The sequence below is a fragment of the Daphnia pulicaria genome, chromosome 11 (assembly GCF_021234035.1).
Source record: "Daphnia pulicaria isolate SC F1-1A chromosome 11, SC_F0-13Bv2, whole genome shotgun sequence".
Classification (NCBI taxonomy): Eukaryota; Metazoa; Arthropoda; class Branchiopoda; order Diplostraca; family Daphniidae; genus Daphnia; species Daphnia pulicaria.
The window spans coordinates 4,589,456-4,606,700 of NC_060923.1; the positions used below are offsets into that span (position 1 = coordinate 4,589,456).

The 17,245-nt window shown below is 42.1% G+C and overlaps 3 protein-coding genes and 2 long non-coding RNA genes across 10 annotated transcripts; 1 reads left to right on the top strand and 4 right to left on the bottom strand.

Moving 5' to 3' along the window:
• Nucleotides 1-629: 629 nt before the first annotated feature.
• LOC124316091 lies at nt 630-3,110 on the bottom strand. Its single transcript, XM_046781831.1, has 7 exons — nt 2,561-3,110; nt 2,374-2,457; nt 2,052-2,304; nt 1,823-1,977; nt 1,542-1,743; nt 1,222-1,473; nt 630-1,157 (listed from the first exon to the last, which is right to left on the bottom strand). Exons 1-7 carry the CDS (start codon nt 2,687-2,689, stop codon nt 682-684), a joined length of 1,551 nt encoding a protein of 516 aa, XP_046637787.1. The 5' UTR covers nt 2,690-3,110; the 3' UTR covers nt 630-681.
• Nucleotides 3,111-3,292: 182 nt separating this feature from the next.
• On the bottom strand, nt 3,293-5,509 carry LOC124316092 (contactin-associated protein-like 2). The gene is made up of 7 exons (XM_046781832.1): nt 5,184-5,509; nt 5,014-5,097; nt 4,694-4,946; nt 4,474-4,628; nt 4,202-4,403; nt 3,892-4,137; nt 3,293-3,816 (listed from the first exon to the last, which is right to left on the bottom strand). The coding sequence occupies exons 1-7, from the start codon at nt 5,286-5,288 to the stop codon at nt 3,332-3,334; spliced, it is 1,530 nt and encodes a 509-aa protein (XP_046637788.1). The 5' UTR covers nt 5,289-5,509; the 3' UTR covers nt 3,293-3,331.
• Nucleotides 5,510-5,832: 323 nt separating this feature from the next.
• On the top strand, nt 5,833-7,543 carry LOC124316094. Of its 2 annotated transcripts, none has more exons than XR_006911804.1 (5): nt 5,833-6,149; nt 6,260-6,424; nt 6,515-6,712; nt 6,781-6,854; nt 6,954-7,543. It is a non-coding gene; the product is annotated as an uncharacterized LOC124316094 (long non-coding RNA). The 2 variants fall into 2 exon arrangements; XR_006911805.1 differs by having other exon boundaries at nt 5,833-6,116.
• A 911-nt stretch (nt 7,544-8,454) lies between these two features.
• Nucleotides 8,455-10,196, bottom strand: LOC124316083. Of its 3 annotated transcripts, none has more exons than XR_006911795.1 (8): nt 9,911-10,196; nt 9,721-9,811; nt 9,542-9,659; nt 9,295-9,467; nt 9,073-9,216; nt 8,817-9,012; nt 8,578-8,723; nt 8,455-8,506 (listed from the first exon to the last, which is right to left on the bottom strand). It is a non-coding gene; the product is annotated as an uncharacterized LOC124316083 (long non-coding RNA). The 3 variants fall into 3 exon arrangements; XR_006911794.1 differs by having other exon boundaries at nt 9,542-9,618; nt 9,911-10,195; XR_006911796.1 differs by having other exon boundaries at nt 9,326-9,467; nt 9,542-9,618; nt 9,911-10,194.
• A 448-nt stretch (nt 10,197-10,644) lies between these two features.
• LOC124315072 (major facilitator superfamily domain-containing protein 6-like) lies at nt 10,645-16,715 on the bottom strand. Of its 3 annotated transcripts, none has more exons than XM_046780424.1 (10): nt 16,522-16,715; nt 14,738-16,394; nt 13,356-14,139; nt 13,117-13,272; nt 12,919-13,050; nt 12,658-12,813; nt 12,469-12,582; nt 12,153-12,411; nt 11,812-12,099; nt 10,645-11,731 (listed from the first exon to the last, which is right to left on the bottom strand). In XM_046780424.1, exons 2-10 carry the CDS (start codon nt 15,223-15,225, stop codon nt 11,523-11,525), a joined length of 2,586 nt encoding a protein of 861 aa, XP_046636380.1. In that variant the 5' UTR covers nt 15,226-16,394; nt 16,522-16,715; the 3' UTR covers nt 10,645-11,522. The 3 variants fall into 3 exon arrangements, with proteins under 3 accessions (XP_046636380.1, XP_046636381.1, XP_046636379.1); XM_046780425.1 differs by having other exon boundaries at nt 11,839-12,099; nt 16,481-16,715; XM_046780423.1 differs by having other exon boundaries at nt 16,481-16,715.
• Between the last annotated feature and the right edge of the window lie 530 nt (nt 16,716-17,245).

Genomic DNA, 17,245 nt, shown 5'->3' on the forward strand with positions numbered 1-17,245 from the left:
TGATCTCGGTTTGATTGTGAAGTTTTGAGGTCTTTGAGGACGTTACATAGAGAGTGCCAACACCTTTTCTATTGTATGGTTAGGTGATGGTTGTCTCTGATAATTTTTGGTTTCCTTGTTTTGTACATCGCTCCGCTGTTGGAATCGCCATCCAGCGATCGAGATGCTTTGCTGAGTAGATTTTGATTTTTTGTAAATCTGTTGCATATACTTTCGCTCCCTAAGAAGTATCAAGGTTGTGTGCACGTTTGACGATTCATGGGTACATTTTCCCTTTTGATTGAGTTGCTTGTTCGATTGTGTCGTAGAAAAGCCACGCCCTGAAATGCTGGTGGTTTCACGGTCATGTTCACTAACGGCCATGTTCAAAACATGTTATCGAAAAGTGTGTTTTTATCTTCACACCTTTGCTGGACTGTCAGCACGGGTTGGCATATTTTTTAAAATTTATGCAGAACGAGAATGAGCAGATTGCATCTGTTGATAATCTTGGTGTGGAGTATTAGACTTTTTCTTGATATACATTGATTACCCTAGCAGTCTGCTAACACAGTTTGTTTTCTTAAATATTTACATTGGTTTTTTTCATGTTGGAAGACTTTGCAAGGTCAACCGTATTCTTAGACAGAAAGTTTTTCTATACCTTTATTTGCTCGTAACTATTAAACTACCGCATGTCATTCACAGCGATTTAGAAATGTCTTCTTCTAATAACCAACCCATAAAGTGAGTGTAAAAATTTTGAGTGTCCGTTAGCACAATAGAAGATCCTCCTTCAAACTGTACCCAAACTTGTTCTCCCTCTTGCAAGATTAATGTTGATTGTAAGTTAACCGGACTTGATTGTCCCAACAAAGAGTAGGATGAATCGTGCGCTGCTGACCCTATAAGATTGCCATTTACATACATTCTTATAAAACCCTCGATCAATGAGGACGAAGTTGGAAAATCAAACATTCCAGTAAATGCAAAGAAATAAATCCCCACTCTCGGCGCCGTAAATATCCCCGTTGATAAATTCATAGCTCCCCCGGTGTTTATTCTTTCCACCTCGAATGGAATCGGAGTAGAAGGAATTTTGAATGTAACGTTTCTTTGAACGTAAAAAAAAACGGACTCCGATTTGACGTCGTCGTAGCCAATCCATTTTTGGAAACCTTAGAAACCGAATTATTTAGGCCAGAAACATTTTAAAAAATAATCGCCAAGAAAATATTTTACCAGTTTCACCAGGAATTTTTGTAAAGTCGCAGTAAACACTTTCGATCATTTTGGGGCCCACGACGGAATACAATCCACTCAGGGTGTGTCCGATGCGCCACAGATCTAGACATGACGTCGCCATTCCACTGACTTTCACTTGTCCTGTACATTCAAACCGACCCAGTGTGTGAACGCCGGAAGAACTTGCAAGTTGAGTCCGGCCAAAGTTTAGGCGGGTGATGGGCAAAACACTCTTGTCAGCGATAACACCTGCATATTAAATGTGTTCACATGTCATTAAAATGAGAGAATGTTAGCTTTATGCAAGGTGATTTTACCATCGTCGACTAGTTGCACAGGTGCAGAGGAATCGCAGTTGCACTTGGTAGAAGCTTCGACACAATTTCCGTCGATTCCGCACTGGCAGGTGTGGACGTCAGTGTTCATTCCGGCCCAAAAATATTTCTCGTTGCCGTTTTTGTCGTTCCACCAGGAATAGGCGATGTTGTCGAACTCAAATATTGCGAAATAACAGTCGTACTATTTCAAAGGCAACACGGAATTTGTAAAAATAGAATTTTACATTGAAAAATTTGGTATTTTATTTTTTTGAACTCACTTTAATTGATTGGTGGCATTCGTTTGACAACTCGACCAGTGCTGACATTTGCCTACTAGTTGCGCTGTAGTTCACTGCCCTTGAATAACATCCAGGATCGGTACAGTGGCCCACGTCCATAGGCGATTCGCTGTCGTGTAAAACGGAAGTCGAACCTTTTTTTCAAAACCAACCGAATAAAAAAATTTCTCTATTTCTGTCCAATTGAGTAGTCGCTCTCTTTTTTTACCTGATGCCATGTCACAATAGACTTGAATTGGGGCATCTCCAACTCCTTGCCCGTCGGGATCAATCCAGTACATGCCGGAACTGAGCAATGGATCCGCTGAACGGGCATCTTGACACGTCCGCGGCATGGCACTTTTACCAGCTACTTGACGGCCGATTTCTTTCTCTGTTTTCAATAGAGCTGATTCGGAGTGTGTTTCGCGTTGAACCTTTAGTGCCAACTCTAGACGCGATATTTTTTCTTCCAACATGTCCTATTGGCATCACGTAATTAATCGCAATACAATTCAGTTGAAGCCAAGGTTATAGACGTATAGACTTATGTGCCGTTGATCTTTGAGCTGAATCAGAGCCTCCAATTGACTGTCTTTGGCCTCTAGTTTGGCCATTTTTGCTTCCAAGTTGGCCTTTATTGAAATCGTACAAAATAGTTAAAAGTTTGACTACCGGTTCAATTTAAATTTGTTAGGAATTTTGATGAGTTAAATCATATGGATTCTGTTTCCTTACATATTTGTCTGCCAATTGCTGAAACTTTTCATCTAAAGAAAGGGCTGCACCGCTCGAACAGGTTGGCCATATCAATACCACCAGAACACTTAAATGGATGAGTGTGGTGATTGACAACTTCAGCGTCATTTTTATTTTCTCCCTGAAACAAACTCGACTGAATCCGCTTTCTCAACTGAAGATTTATCCTTTTTGTATCGCCAATAAATCAAGCGAAATGAACAGATTATATTTCTCTTGTTGACTACAGACCTGTCAATCACATCTGCCCTCATTTGTTATCTTGCAAGAAGGGGAAATTTTATTTCTACACGTATATTGTCCTCAAGATACGTAGGTCAAATAAAGGCCATTGTGTACATATTTCTCTATTAGGAAATCCGCTCATCTGTCGGTTATTCGATGACGAACAGAATTAGTTACACAAGTACAGCTACCAGTGTATCAAACAGCATTATTATTTCTTTTTCGTTAACTATAGTTAACACACGATCAAAACCGTGTTTCCGTGTATTATTTATTATTTATGAACGAATGGTACGCATCTGTTTAGCAAGGATAGTAACTATATTGTAATAAATGAATAGTCCATACGCACTATACTGTCGAACATGGCGAAGGATAATTGTGTTGCACTAGGCTTCTTGACATTTCTCTCCGTTCATTATTTATTATTGCTCAGCGAAATTTTTGTTTGGCTCCCACAGACAATTTCCATAAGAACAAGTTTTATTCCAAATTCAGAACGTGTATTGCAGTTGTTAACTCCATTTACAGTGAATTCACAAGTTCTTCCTCTAGAATCCAACCCGTAAAATGAGTGCTTTGCCAATTTGCTTTGTCATACAGTTGCGCTCCTAATGATATTTCATTAATCTCTAACCAAATTTGATCTCCCGAATTTAAGCGAAGTGTAGAATGCAAGGAAATTGGTGTCAGTTGACTATTAATCGTATTGGCTTCGTCAGTAGAACCCATCCCAACCGCTGCGCCGTTTAAAAGCAGTTGCACTACCAAATAGACTTTGGTTGAGCCTGTCGCTGGAAAACTTGCCAATCCAGTGAAGGAGAAGTAATAAGTGCCAGCTCGCGGTGCCGTGAATTTACCGGACGCCAAATCCATTGCGTTTCCGACGTTCAACTTTGAAATTTCGAATGGAATCGGAGTGTTTGTTGCGTCGAAATTCAAGTTTTTCTGAACGTAAAAATACGTGGGCGATGACTTGACATCGATGTAGCCAATCTCTGTTTGAAAACCTACACAGTTCAGATGGAAATGAGAAATTAATGTTTTAAAAAATGAAACTTTTCTCCAAATAATCGACACTTTACCGGCATCGCTAGGAATTTTTGTTAAGTTGCAGTAAACACTTTGAACCATGTTGGTGCCCATGACGGAATGCAGTCCACTCAGAATGTGTCCAATCCGCCACAGGTCAAGGCATGATCTCGGCCTTCCACTGACAGTCTCCTTTCCTGAACATTCAAACCGACCCAGTGTATGAACAGCGGCTGCATTTTGAGTCCCACCAAAATTTAGCTGAGTGACGGGCAAAACCAATTTGTCGGACACGACTCCTGCTCATTGTTTGGCAAAGTCATTAACTTGATCGGAGATCAGCTTCAAATAAAATGATCCTACCATCGTCGACTTGTAGCGCTGCGGCAGCGGAATCGCAGTTGCACTTGGTAGAAGCTTCGACACAATTTCCGTCGATTCCGCACTGGCAGGTGTGGACGTCTGTGTTCATTCCGGCCCAAAAATATTTCTCGTTACCATTTTTGTCGTTCCACCAGGAATATTTGATGCCGTCTAACTCGAATGGGGCCTGACTGCATTCGTACTATTTGGTTAAAGTACCAAAATAATTGTCTCGTGAGCCTATCTAATTACTGATTGCTTTATAAACTCACTTTAATTGACTGATGGCATTCAACGGACAAATCGGCCAGTGCTGACATTTGCCTTTGAGTTGCGTTGTAGTTTACCGCCCTTGAATAACACCCAGCATCAGCGCAGTTTCCAACGTCCATGGCCGATTCAGTGTCGTGAGAAATGGATGTCGTTCCTGTTTTAGAAAAACTAAAGCTGTTTTTTCGGTTTATAAAGTCGAGGAAAATACAAATCTTTTACCTTTGCTCATGTCGCAATAAACGTAGATCGGGGCATCTCCATATCCCTGTCCATCAGGATCAATCCAGTACATGCCGGAATTGAGCGACGAATCCGCTAAAATGGCCTCTTGACATGTCCGCGCTACGGTTCTCTCCACTGCCAGTTGATTGCTTCTATCATTAACGTTGATTGACGTAACTAATTTGGAGCTAGTTTGACGTTCGTGGTGTAGGGCAAGTTGAAGTTGAGAAACGTTTTCCACCAAAATGTCCTTTTGATTTGTAAATTTTTTAAAAATCAGAAACACTCTCAAAAACACAACAATCAGGAATACTTACATGTTGGTGATCTTTAACTTTAATCACATTCTCGAAGTGATCAAGTCTAGCCTCAAGTTGAGCTATTTTTGATTCCAAGTGAGCCTTTATCACAAAATTAACAGATAGGTGAGAGTCAACAAGATAAATGGAATCATATTGGCTAAAATAGATCAAGATTTTGTTCTTACATATTTTTCCTCCGATGTAGGAACTGCACAATACGAACACTTCGACCAAAGGAAAACCACCAAAACACTTGAACGAATCAATGTGCAAACTGACAAAGGAGCCATTCTTTTCAATTCTCTTAATAAATATCGAATGTGATCCCCCTCGCCCGTTTCCCACTTGAAGATACGTCGCAATTTATATTAAAAAAGGGAAACGATTAGAGTAATCTTTGTTGATTTACACATTGCTGTGTGTCGCTAGTCCGTCCTATCATTTGTTATCTTGAAAATAGAGATGTTCACTTTTCAGCTCATCCAAGATAAGAATTTCAAAGTCCAAACGTTTTACGGTGCACAGTTGTCCCTTTTTTGACACAGCGCTGCGTGTCAGAAAGTGAGAGGATTAATTGGTCAAATTTTAAACAGCTTTTTATCTTCATTATTCATCGATACCAACTAACAACAACGTAAGTTTATGTTAACCAGATCCTGTCTCTTGGTTGTGATTCTTTATCCTATTTGTAAACGGCAGAGAGACTGCTGTCTATTTACATATAAAGACAAAGTCTACCGGAGCACAGTCATCCATCAGCTGACAACACAATTATTTAAAATCATTTAAAAAATGAGTCGTTAAGCTAAACATTTTGACATTTTGTATTCACAGACAGTTCACTAGTTCAGACTGAGTTCAGACAGTCAGACTTCAGCCGCTTTGCCTCTTTGCAGTTGCCGACGTTTCTAATTAATTTCATAACCGCAAATGGCAATGTTGCGATCCTTTCAAGATGGCTGCCGGCATTCATCTAAGAGTGACAGCACGCCCGGAGTGTGGGTTCTCGCCTTCTGGCGGCTGGTAGAATGTATTTTCGATTTTTATGTTTTTGCTGTGCTGAAAGAGTGAAAGGAGAAAGGTAATGAAGAACTGCCACCATATCACCACTATGGAAGGTATTCCAGTCGCTGCTGCTTTACAAAAATTTGGTAACTCAATAAATATTTTTGTACTTTATTCTTGCTCCTTGCCAATCCAAATCATTTCAAAACGTTTGACACTATTTACGAAATCTAACTTCTGAACTTTTATTCCCAAGATTGAGAAAGGCTAAGCAAGCAGCCATAATGTTGCACCACAATCACCCATAAACAAGTTTCAACGAACTTTGGTATTTACCATGGGGTGGTCTGAAGGACATGGAATAGCAACCAGTTTCTACCCATATTTAATTTCCATTACTTAAATGAAGTGTAGGTCAAAGGTAATTGGTTTCGAATTGATCTACTGACCTCTTCAAAAATTCTTGCAAAGCCACTTCTCAATCCAATTTTCCAATTCCAACTTTATCCAGGTTCCAGTCCTCAAGTCGACAGTCTGTTACACTGGAGATGACATCACTAGCATGATTTCTGTCACCCACCCTGCCGGCCAGTTCTCCTTTTAATTGTGTATCTGAAGTAGTGATAAAGTTTTATTGAAAATCTTTGGCTGCCAATCCCTGCAGTTTCCGCCTCTCAATAGGAAGCATACAACAATCTTCCAATGACAGGTACAGTTAAAAGTATGTTGTTATTTTGTTCTTGCTCTAAACATAATGAAAATAATTTGTTTCTGTAGTTAATTTCAGCACAGTATTAACAACAAAGAAGAAGTTCCAGTTATTCTTCAATATTTATCATGCTATTATAAAAGTAATTTGTTTTTACATAGAATTTAGAAAATTTCTCATCTTTATTGCAATGTTAACGATTGGTTTCATCATTATTAATTCCATTTCCTTTTGGTTACAGGTTTATGTTCCCGTAGTCGTTATACTGGTGAAAGATTTTTTGCGTCGAATTATGCTGTTGCTGTTCCTTGGTGCCGGACTGCTGGTGTTGTGCACAAAAGTTACATCCAGTTTTAATTGTTATTTGTGTCTATGCAGTTAACCGTTTACATGTTGAAAAGGAACGGAAAATTTCCGTGGTTTTGAATCGCTGGTGTTGTGCTTCATCATAAGTTACATCCAGTCTTTGGTTTAATTGCTATTTGCGTCTATGAAGTTAACCGTTTATATGTTGGAATGAAAAAAATGCTAATACGGGGAATCTTAACGTTGAACAAATAATAAACATGCCTTCGCGATTGGGAAACCAGCGAGGAGGATATTGGGGGGGGGGGTCAAAAGATTTTCGTTAACCAGAAGAAGTCGTGGTTTGTTTTAATAAGGTAAAAATAAAATCGTTGTCTATCACATCCATATACCTACCTATATAACCACATCTATTCCTAACACCCCGTAACTTCCACCAACATCCATTCCTTAAATCCCCATTTCCCCACAGATACCAAATATCTGTAATATGTAAAATTATTGATAAATAAATAAACAAATTAATTTTATTCTGGAACATTTACAAAATAAATAATTCATTAAACAGAACGTCCGGTTCGAAACAATTTTTTTTGTGCGAGGCTTTTTAGCAAGTAATCCGCAACCCAATTTGACAAAAAGTGATAGTTTGTTTTCTCGGAAATTGCGTCAGACGGTTAAAAAATTTCTAGTTCAATAATCTCATGTAGGAATTTGCATCTAGTCTGCAGGTGCAAATTGCGATTCTTTAAGCTTGATTATTTAGGAGATGTGTTAAAAAAATTGTGAGTAGCCAATAAATTGAACTCATTCGCTTTTTCAGAATATTTTGAAGATAGATCACAAGAAAATCTAAAAACAACAAAGTGATCTAAAACCAAAATATTCAGAAAAAGTGGATTAGTTAAATTGTTTAGCTACCCACAATTGCTTTTAACACATCACCTGAATTAATCAAGCTTAAAGAATCACAATTTGTACCAGTAGACTAAATGCAAATTTCTACATGAGATTGTTGAATAAGAAATTTTGTAACCGTCTGACGAATTTTCCGTGAAAACAAACTATCACTTTTTGTCAAATTGGGTGGCGGATTGCTCGCTAAAATTCGCACATGCAGTGTCGGCGTAGATCCAGGGAGATTACCTGGAAATGGAAGAGGAGAGAAGAGTGCGAGGCAAGTTTTACTGGGGAGCGATTAGTCATACTAGGCTTCCGGGTTAGACTCATGACCCTCAGATCATAAGACTTCCAAGTCCCCGTTCGACCAGAGCCCTCCCCTCCTCCTGGTTTCACAGCGGGTGAGTGACCACCGGCGGGCGTTGGTTAGTGGTTAGATAGGGAAACGGGGCCACAGAAAAGAAGGGAGCCCAGAAATGCACTTGTAATTTAATCTAACTACACAATTTATCAGTCTTGGATTACAGCATTCTCTCGTCGATTTTCAGTTTCACCAATGGAGTCCATGATCAGTAGCGAAGGATTACCCTGTAAGCAGAATGAACATTTATTTGGATGACAATAATTTTCAATAAGATTGTAGCGACAAAAAGCAATACCTAAAATCAAGAGGGACTGTGTAAGGAGCTAAATAGGGAGATTCAAGGGTAGCAGCCATTGGGTTAGCAAACAAGGGAGTAAGGGACCTCGTTGACTTTCTTGAAAGAACATTACTTTTCATATTTAGGAACCTGAAGGTTAGAACCTTTAAATGAAAAAAAAAAAAAAAAAAAAAAAAAAAAAAACATTTAAAAAATAAGTAAAAGAATAATTAAACAGTTTTAAGTATATTACTCACGCAATATTTTTCTCGCCAAAATCATCATCTCGTCCAAGGAAACGCCATCACACATCGCGAACAGCCAAAAATCTAAGGGTAAAACTCCGTGCTGTGTTGAGAGCAGGGTAGTAGAAGCCGGTTGGGTAGTCGAACGATGCTGGCCGCCTAAATGATGTTCATGTAGGCCGCATCTTCTCGGTCATTACCTAAATGGCTAAATCAAGAAACAAAATGTAAACAAAATTTAAATTCAGCGACATGACAATTAAGTTACACAGGTAACACCAATCAGCTTTCCTAAGCAATCCAGAGGATGGAATGAGTCAAGTTCGATGACAAAGCGAATGATCCGCGTTGAACGTGTGGTCATTAGTCGAGGGATAACCAGATGCCCCACATTTGGTCTTCTAGGCAACATCTAAATAAGAAACCAAACAATCGTTAAAATTTCTTTTAGTATGACAACTTCTCAAAATTCAATGTAAACACAACTTACAATGATGATAGGCATGATCACAATATTTAACCTCTTTTTTTGTCGTTGACAAATACAGGGAGATTCAAGGGTAGCAGCCAACGTGTTAGCAAACAAGGAATCTTGTTGACTGTAAGTCCTTTTTCTTGGAAGGACCTAACTTCTCATAAAGTCAGTCATGCCAATTAAGAAACCTGTAAAGAAAACAAAAATTCATATTAGACTGCAATTAATCAAGTTCAGTAACATGACAAGTGAACTTTTATACACATGAAATCATCAATCAGTTATCAAAGATTCTCTATAAGATGGAATGAGAGATTGTTCCATGCTGGGGTCGGTGATCTAGCAAGTTCAATAGAAACAGCCGATATTTAAGATTAATCCTAACAAAACATGAGAAGAATATATGTTTTAGCATGAAATAAAGCTAGTGTTGGTTTTTACCTGTATCATTTCGATGACACATTCAGTAGAATACAATGAGTTTGAACAAAATAGTTGACGGTAGGTTGCATGACTTTCACGTTTACTCTGACTGTGAGTTGATGAAAAACATTAAGGTTATTATCCAACATATACACGGAATAGAACACATCACCGACAAGTTATTACAGACGAAATCACTCGAGTTTACCTATGAATCATTGGTAATTTTCGAAGCTAGCTTATTAACGATGGTTGTTGACTCATCAGATGTTACAACTTCTCACGTTCTGACCAATAATAAGCGAAGAAAATTTCGCGTTTTGGGGCAAGAAAAGGGAATTTTGCGTGCAGTTCTATATTTGACCGCTAGATGGCGTTCTGCCGAAACCTTTTTTTTTTTTTTAATTTAAACATTTTGTTTGTGACCCTTTCGGCGTGCCATACTCCACCTACAATATAGGACCCCAATTTTTTTAATAATTTTTAAAAATTTCCTTGTATGCGACAGTAGAACTCCAAACGTCCAGATATAAGAACTCCTTTTTTAAATATTATTAAAAAATACCCGACAATAGAACTCCAGTGCCCGACAGTAGAATTCCACTACGCGAATTCTTTAATTATTTTCATGTTCGACAATAGAACTCCACTGAATTTTAAATATCTCAAATGTCCGACAATAGAACTCCAACAAAAATCATTCGCATGAACGTTGATGACGTCTGATGATCACAACAATGAAAATTGAGCGCCTCTTAGCGGGCGATTTTATGGTCATCTACAGAGCTCTATTCACATTGCGATGGTTCAAAGAAGCTAAAGCGTATCAATTGAACAAAGGAAATCAACAACACGTTCTTTTTTTTCTGTCATCCATCTAGTTGGTGATTTCTTTTATGTTATTCAAATGTTATCAGTCAACGAATAAAAAGTCAAATGAAATATTTTGTAAACGGATGCATTTTTTAGTTTTTCAACCGAAACGGATATGATGACGACGGCGGATGTTTGACATCTAAAATCATAACCAACAATCAACTCGATGCTCGAACACAGCGCCAATAATTTAACATCCATTGGAGGGCAAGGGCGGTGGGAATAATCAATCGACAAACGAGGAATGAATTAAGGAAAGCCACAACAACACATTATTATAGAGTGCAGCATCTCTCCCAGGCTAAATGTTAAATAACAAGACCATCAATCCTATCCCCAACAACTTATGACCGGTGGAGTGAATCAATCTCGAGATGGCGTGAGGAGAACAGTGACAAAACAAACGGACGAGAAATAATCGATTCTTATTTTTGCTTCACTTGCCAAATGAACTGAACTTATATCAATCGAGTATTTGGTTATTAGAGGCTGTACGAACGTCCAAGCAACGGCGTAATTGAAATCAAAATAAACTTGAAACCAAATGAGAGAATGCGAAAATGGAGCGCGACAAAGTATTGCTAATAATAATGACACCGGTTGTTTGGTTTCAGTTCAGTTATCAGTTAATCCGAAGGGAAATTATTACATTACAAAAAAAGGGGGAGGGGGAGGAGTGAATAAAATGCAATTCAAACGTTAATTAAGTTAACCTGATTAATAACACCATGAATATATACGTGTAACGGTGCAGAATTCATATAAACTGGGTCTGAAGGTGATTGGAGAGATAATACACTGAAGTTGTTTCAAAAGTCACTTATATAATAGAATAAAAACTGAACATTTTTCAATTACAAAACAATATTGTTTGTTCCATCTACACACAACATTCTTTCTTCTCGTTTTGTTCTACGGTCGCTCCGCGCTACTTTTTTCGTTTTTTAGTATTGACTATTGTTGTATTGAGTGGTGTTGTTGCCATACCCTGAACCGGATGAGAAGTTGACTGATCCGCCGCTTTGTGTCGGGTTCATTGAGATTCCGCTGTATTCCTCGGCCTCGGCGACGTAACCAAATGAACTCGGCGCGTGGTGATGGTGCTGGTTGCTGCCCCCTGCTGGCAGGAAGGGGTTCGTCGGCTGGGCCATACCTATCCGGTTTCAATTCCCATCCATCAATTTCAAAAGTTAATTTACAAAAATTAAAATAAAGCCATGAATTTCAATTTACCGCCGAGGGTGGGGATGTCCAAGTTACCGTGACTGGTATTGTAATTTAGCGTGGCTTTGCTATTGGAATGATCCAAATTGGCAGTGGAAGCGGTGCGGACGATGGTCGGGTTGCCGGGGACACCGTGAGGAGCCAGATGGGCCATTTCGGCTGCAACTTGGTGAGGATCTTCAGCTGGAGTCAAATCGGCGGTTAATCCTTTGCCTCGGTGATAGAAACAGACGAGGCAGAATCCGACGAGCACAAAGATGCAGGCGAATCCGTAGCCACGCAACACGGCCGTCGTACCTAAATCATTTTGTTAGAAAAATGGTGGAAGAAGGAAGGATAGTGGAAATCACCGTAATAAGTGGAAAAGAGTCCGCCGAAAATGGTTCCGCAAGCGCGTCCGGCTCCGTTATGAATAAACGACAAAACTCCTTGAGCGGAGACGCGCAATTCCGGCGGAGTGTTGTGGGCGATGTAGGAGCAAGCGGCGGCCCAGACGGCCGAGTGAGTCACACCTTGAATCAACTCAAAGGGGATGACGCCCCAGGGTTCTTGGATGTAGGAAATGTAGAGGAAGCGCAAGACGCTGCACAGCAAACCCAAACACAACACCTAATGGACGGAAGAAATGGATTGGATTTGGTAGCTGAGCATGTTGAGTTGGTATACCTTGATGTGGCCAATTTTGCGGATGAGCGGATAACTGAGGAAGTAAGCCAACATTTCCGAAATGTGGTTGACGACCGACGCCATGCCGAAGACGGTCGAAGTGCCTCCGTAATCCTTTAGTAGAATAAAATAATTTTAAAAATGCCAATTCGGGTCATTTTAAGTGGGAATAAATTGGGGCATCATCACCTGCAAGTGCCAGAAGAGGAAAGTGAAGATGAGTCCGATGCCAAAACCCATGAACCAGGCGACGAACATGAACGAAGCGCATCGAATGTTGGCAAAGTGACGCAAGACGGGCATCCATTCGGGGATCTTGCTGGTCGTCTGGGCAAACACTTTGCTCTAGCGGACATCAACCATTTAATTCGATTAGCCGCTGGGGTGGAAATCGATAGCGACAACAACGCCATCAGCTCCACATAAATAATAAGGAGAGACAAGTGTTACCTTTCCCAGGAGGTTTTTCAGGGCGTCGTTCATCACTTCTTTAGTCGAGTGATGGTGTTGGGATCCAGGCGGCGGAGGGGCCGGTTTCGGATGATACCAGGAACCGGGAGCCGGAGGAACGTACGGACCTTCCTGTTTTACAAAGTTACGTCGTCAATTTGATTGAATGAAGTGATGAAATAGGAGATAGGCACTCACCTCAATGGGCGATGAAACGGTGGCGGCGTTTTGCGTATTCTCCTGGGGTTCCGAGTCGTAGGTGAAGGGCAACCGGGTGGCCACAATCATCGTGCCAATCATGAACATGGTGAACGAAATGTAGCAGACCGTGTACACCCTCTCCCTGTGATGCACCTGGAAAAAAACAATGAATGGGAAACAAATATTCAGTCCGTCTGGACTGATGTCAAGCGGATGAGGTCAGCAGTCTCATTTACCTCGCAGGGATGAGTAGGTCCTTGTGTGGGTTGCGAGTGGTCGAGAGTGAGACAAACAAAGAACATGGTCAATCCCCATCCGATGGATGCAAACATTCGTTGGCGGCCGTATTGATCGGCGTTCTCTTTGCCCAGCAGGTTGAGAACGGCCGAGTCGGCCAGGGTCATGCTGGGACAGCAGAAGAATTCGCCAATGATGATGAGCAGCAGGAAGAGGAAAAACACTTTGCGGATGTCGTTGCGGTTGAAGATGGTGAACGAGAAGGTGGGCGAGACCAGTTGGCTGTTGCTGCCCAGCGCCTCGTAGTTTTTGGCAAAGTCCACCGTGTACGGAGAGATGCCCACTTCGTGGGTTGGCTTCATGGGCACGTCAATGTGGCGACGGACGCGCACCATTTGATCCACCACCTGCCCGTCGTCGTAATCGGCCATCAGCGGAATGTCGACCGTTTCTTCTTCTTCCATGGCCAGCAGCTGGTCCCACGGCACTTTCCTGGCCGCTCCGTCGCCCGACTGATGGGCCAACTGATCCTCGACCCACTGAGGTGGGCGGGGCGTCCATCCGGCCATAAAGTTCTCCGTCTCGAAATCGTCCAAATAATCCGACGGCGAGATGCTTCGCTTGTCGATGCGGTTGACGAGGCCCTTGGGAGTTTCGATGTAGAATCCCGTCGCGTTGTAGACGAGACACGACGTTGCCGGAGGCCGGATGAAGCCAATCGGGACATTGAAAATGATCCAGGCGGCCAAAGAGCCAAGTAGCATGATCCTCCCCTTCTTGAATCTATTTCAATAAACAGCAACCAAATCCCAAAAAAAAGACAAAATAAGACAAGGAAATTGATTGATTCCTTTCATCACTTGCAGCATCCGCCATTCCGGCGGAATACAAAAAAATAAATAATAAAAAAAGAAAACAACATGAATCAATGTATCGATCCGTATCTGTCAGCAGTGGTCTCCATCGACCGCACAAACCCAAATAAAAGAAAGAGCTTTTAATCTATTGTTAATGGCCATCCAGCCAGCTAGCAGCAGCAGCAGTTTACTGTAGCATATATCTTTTACAGAAAGAGAGACACACTCTGTGGGAGTGCCAAAATGATGAATAATCCTTTGGCGGATTCCCTCCGCGCCAACCGGAAGAGCGAACCGAGGACCACCAACATGAAAGAAAAGGCGTCGGTTGACGTCAGAGTCGACGTCGTGCACGGCTCTAGCCAAAATATTGATCGCCCGCTACTGCTGCTGCTGTCGTCTCACGTCCTGGACCTTGTTCGTCTATCTCGTCTCCCAGCATTTCACAAACTTTTGTGGCTCTGTCACACTCGACTCGATTCATTCGCCATTTAGAAAAGGAAAGATAGAAAATGGAAACTTACCGATCGGCCAAGTCTGCCCAGAAGGGAGCGCTGAGGTAGCCGACAAACGGCCGGATGCCGATGAGAATTCCGGCCTGGGTCGGGGTCATGCCCATGTTTTTGAAGTAGATGGCCATCAGAGGTAGGAGGGAGCCAAAAGCCGAGAAAAAGCAAAAGTAAAACGCTTTGGCGATCAGCAGCTCCCGGTTGACTGGGCCGCCGAAAAAGTATTCGATGAGATCCGCACGACCGCGGATCTTTTTGGTGCTCTCCTTCGGCTCCGGGTATTTGGCCAAATCCACCTCGGCCATTCCCGTGCCCATCGGCTGGTGCTGCTGGAAATTGTTACCTGACGATGGAAATGTCCCGCCATCACCACCAGCCCCGCTCATCAGTCCAGCGCTCGATCCATCGTACGCGTAGCTGCTCGAGTCCGGATAGGCCGACTGTTGTTGTTGTTGGTCCGACGAGTCGGACGGGTAGTAACTCCCAAATGGATTGGAGGCCATGACGACGAAGCTAATTAACTGTGAGTGTGTGGATCAAATTCAAAACTGTTTTGGGAGAATGCAAAAGATGCCAGGACTATGGACGTGGATTTCACCGATCCATCATTCCTCACTACAACTGTTTGGGCAATAATTGTGTGTGTCTCTTTATTAACAAGGGGGAAAAAAGATGACCACCAAAAAACGCTTTCACCTTCTCCTCGACTTGCGACTCGACTGGATGAAACCAAATCCAAGAGTCCTCACCTTGTCTTCATTGGTGCTCCGCCTGGAGGCGCTCACGACGCGCATCCACCGGGAGGGGGGGAAACAAAAAATCAATACTTTGGCCTGCGCTTGCTGACTGACTCGGTGAGCGTTGACGTCATGGAAGCCCTTTTCTTCCTTCTCTCTTTCCACCCATTGGTCCAGTCAACTCAATTGGCTCAAATCTGAATTATCAGCAAAAACCAGCTCACACACATCCAGCGCCTAAGGTCTGATGCCGGCTACATTCGGCCCCGGAGCTGCTGCAGCTACAAGATTCATCCGGCCACCAGCAAATCATTTAAACAAGATGACACTTGGATTCCGCCGCACACTCGCACTAATCAAATTCAAGCCCTAGAGGAAAGAGCAGAGAGAAACAAATGAGACAATATTGACAAGACATGATTATAATTCAGGCAGATTGCGTTCGCCCGCTCCCGCTGCTCATTTCGGCCGGGCGGACGTGACCATATCAAAAGTTGATGAACAACTTGTCTACAGTCAATCAAGTCACCATGCAGTTTCTTTCCAGTTTATTCTCTCAATCATCAAATTATTATTTTGTTTGTTTTTTGGCATTTTCTTTTTTCGTCTCGTTTTCTTGTTCAAAACCGTAAAAAACGGAGGGGGGTAAAAGTCCTGAAATTAATTACAGACACCGGAATATAGTCGAAAGTGATGGGAATCAAGAAGAAGAGAGAGTATACAGGGTGGTGGTAATTCGGGAGTCAGAAGAATGGAAGAGGAGGGTGGGCTTAAGGATGGATTACAACCTTGTCTTCAACTGTACAGGACTATTGATGCTACTGCTGCTGCCGCCGGATCGAAGGCTCCGATCGATGCTGTAACAATAAGTGCCAGGAAAACTGGCCACGTCGTAGCTCTCGTAATAGCTGTTGGAACTATAACTCCGCTCGATCCTTTTGTTTTTTGTTTTGGATCAGAATAAGAAAACAAAATGAGATCAACTGGAAATCAATACACCCAACTACGTCGACATACGTACATGCAAACGTATTCGGTGCTGGCCAGCAAATCGGTGACCACCTTTTTCTTCCTGACGCTGATTGTTTTCGTCGACTTTCTCACCCACTTCCAGGGAATTTTCCAGCAGCATCGATACTTTTTCAATCTACCCAGTGGCGACTTGGTTGTGGACGTGGTGGATATGGACGTGGTGGATGTGGCAGTGGTGGTGGCGTCCGTCTCTAGCTGGGCTACACTTAATTATATCAAAGTGACTATTTTTTAAATAAAAAAATCATCGACAAATCAAGAAAACCAACGCAAAAGAAAACAAAACAAATAAAAATCAAAAGAGAAAAGGTGATGACGTCAATACTCGCCTTGATCGGACGGGAATTTAAGGCGTTGAGAGACGATGTGGAGGGCCAATCCGACAGCCAAGAAGAGAAGACCGACGACGACCAGAATGGGCCCACCAATTTGCGATCCCGTCAGGTGCTGTAGGTAATGCGTGTTGGTGTAGGTGAGCGGACGATAGACCAACACCGTCAACACCACACCGGCAACGGTGAAGCAACCGGAAAAGAGCAGGATCAATGTGGGGCACTGGCTGGCCGTGCGGAAGGATCGGCCAGCCACTACCACTCCGCCTTCCATCTTCTCCACATGAAGCCTAAATGCGTTTTAGGTTTTAAATTACATTAGTCAAGAGAGAAAATGTGATCAATGGATTTACCTGGAAATGATGAGGTCGGCCAATGATTTGGTCGGCATCGCGAATCCAACATGAATGCGACAGCTCGAG

Excerpts from the sequence above, each read along its gene's own strand:
- LOC124315072 (XM_046780424.1), bottom strand. The coding sequence starts at position 15,225 with ATGGCCTCCAATCCATTTGGGAGTTACTACCCGTCCGACTCGTCGGAC. Across the intron at positions 13,273-13,355 it reads GACCTACTCATCCCTGCGAG|GTGCATCACAGGGAGAGGGT; the intron begins GTAAATGAGACT and ends GTTTTTTTCCAG. Across the intron at positions 11,732-11,811 it reads GGACATCCCCACCCTCGGCG|GTATGGCCCAGCCGACGAAC; the intron begins GTAAATTGAAAT and ends GAAACCGGATAG.
- LOC124316091 (XM_046781831.1), bottom strand. The coding sequence starts at position 2,689 with ATGACGCTGAAGTTGTCAATCACCACACTCATCCATTTAAGTGTTCTG. Across the intron at positions 2,305-2,373 it reads AGCTCAAAGATCAACGGCAC|GACATGTTGGAAGAAAAAAT; the intron begins ATAAGTCTATAC and ends TGATGCCAATAG. Across the intron at positions 1,978-2,051 it reads CTATTGTGACATGGCATCAG|GTTCGACTTCCGTTTTACAC; the intron begins GTAAAAAAAGAG and ends TTTGAAAAAAAG.
- LOC124316092 (XM_046781832.1), bottom strand. The coding sequence starts at position 5,288 with ATGGCTCCTTTGTCAGTTTGCACATTGATTCGTTCAAGTGTTTTGGTG. Across the intron at positions 5,098-5,183 it reads CTACATCGGAGGAAAAATAT|GCTCACTTGGAATCAAAAAT; the intron begins GTAAGAACAAAA and ends TTTGTGATAAAG. Across the intron at positions 4,404-4,473 it reads AATGCCATCAGTCAATTAAA|TACGAATGCAGTCAGGCCCC; the intron begins GTGAGTTTATAA and ends TTAACCAAATAG.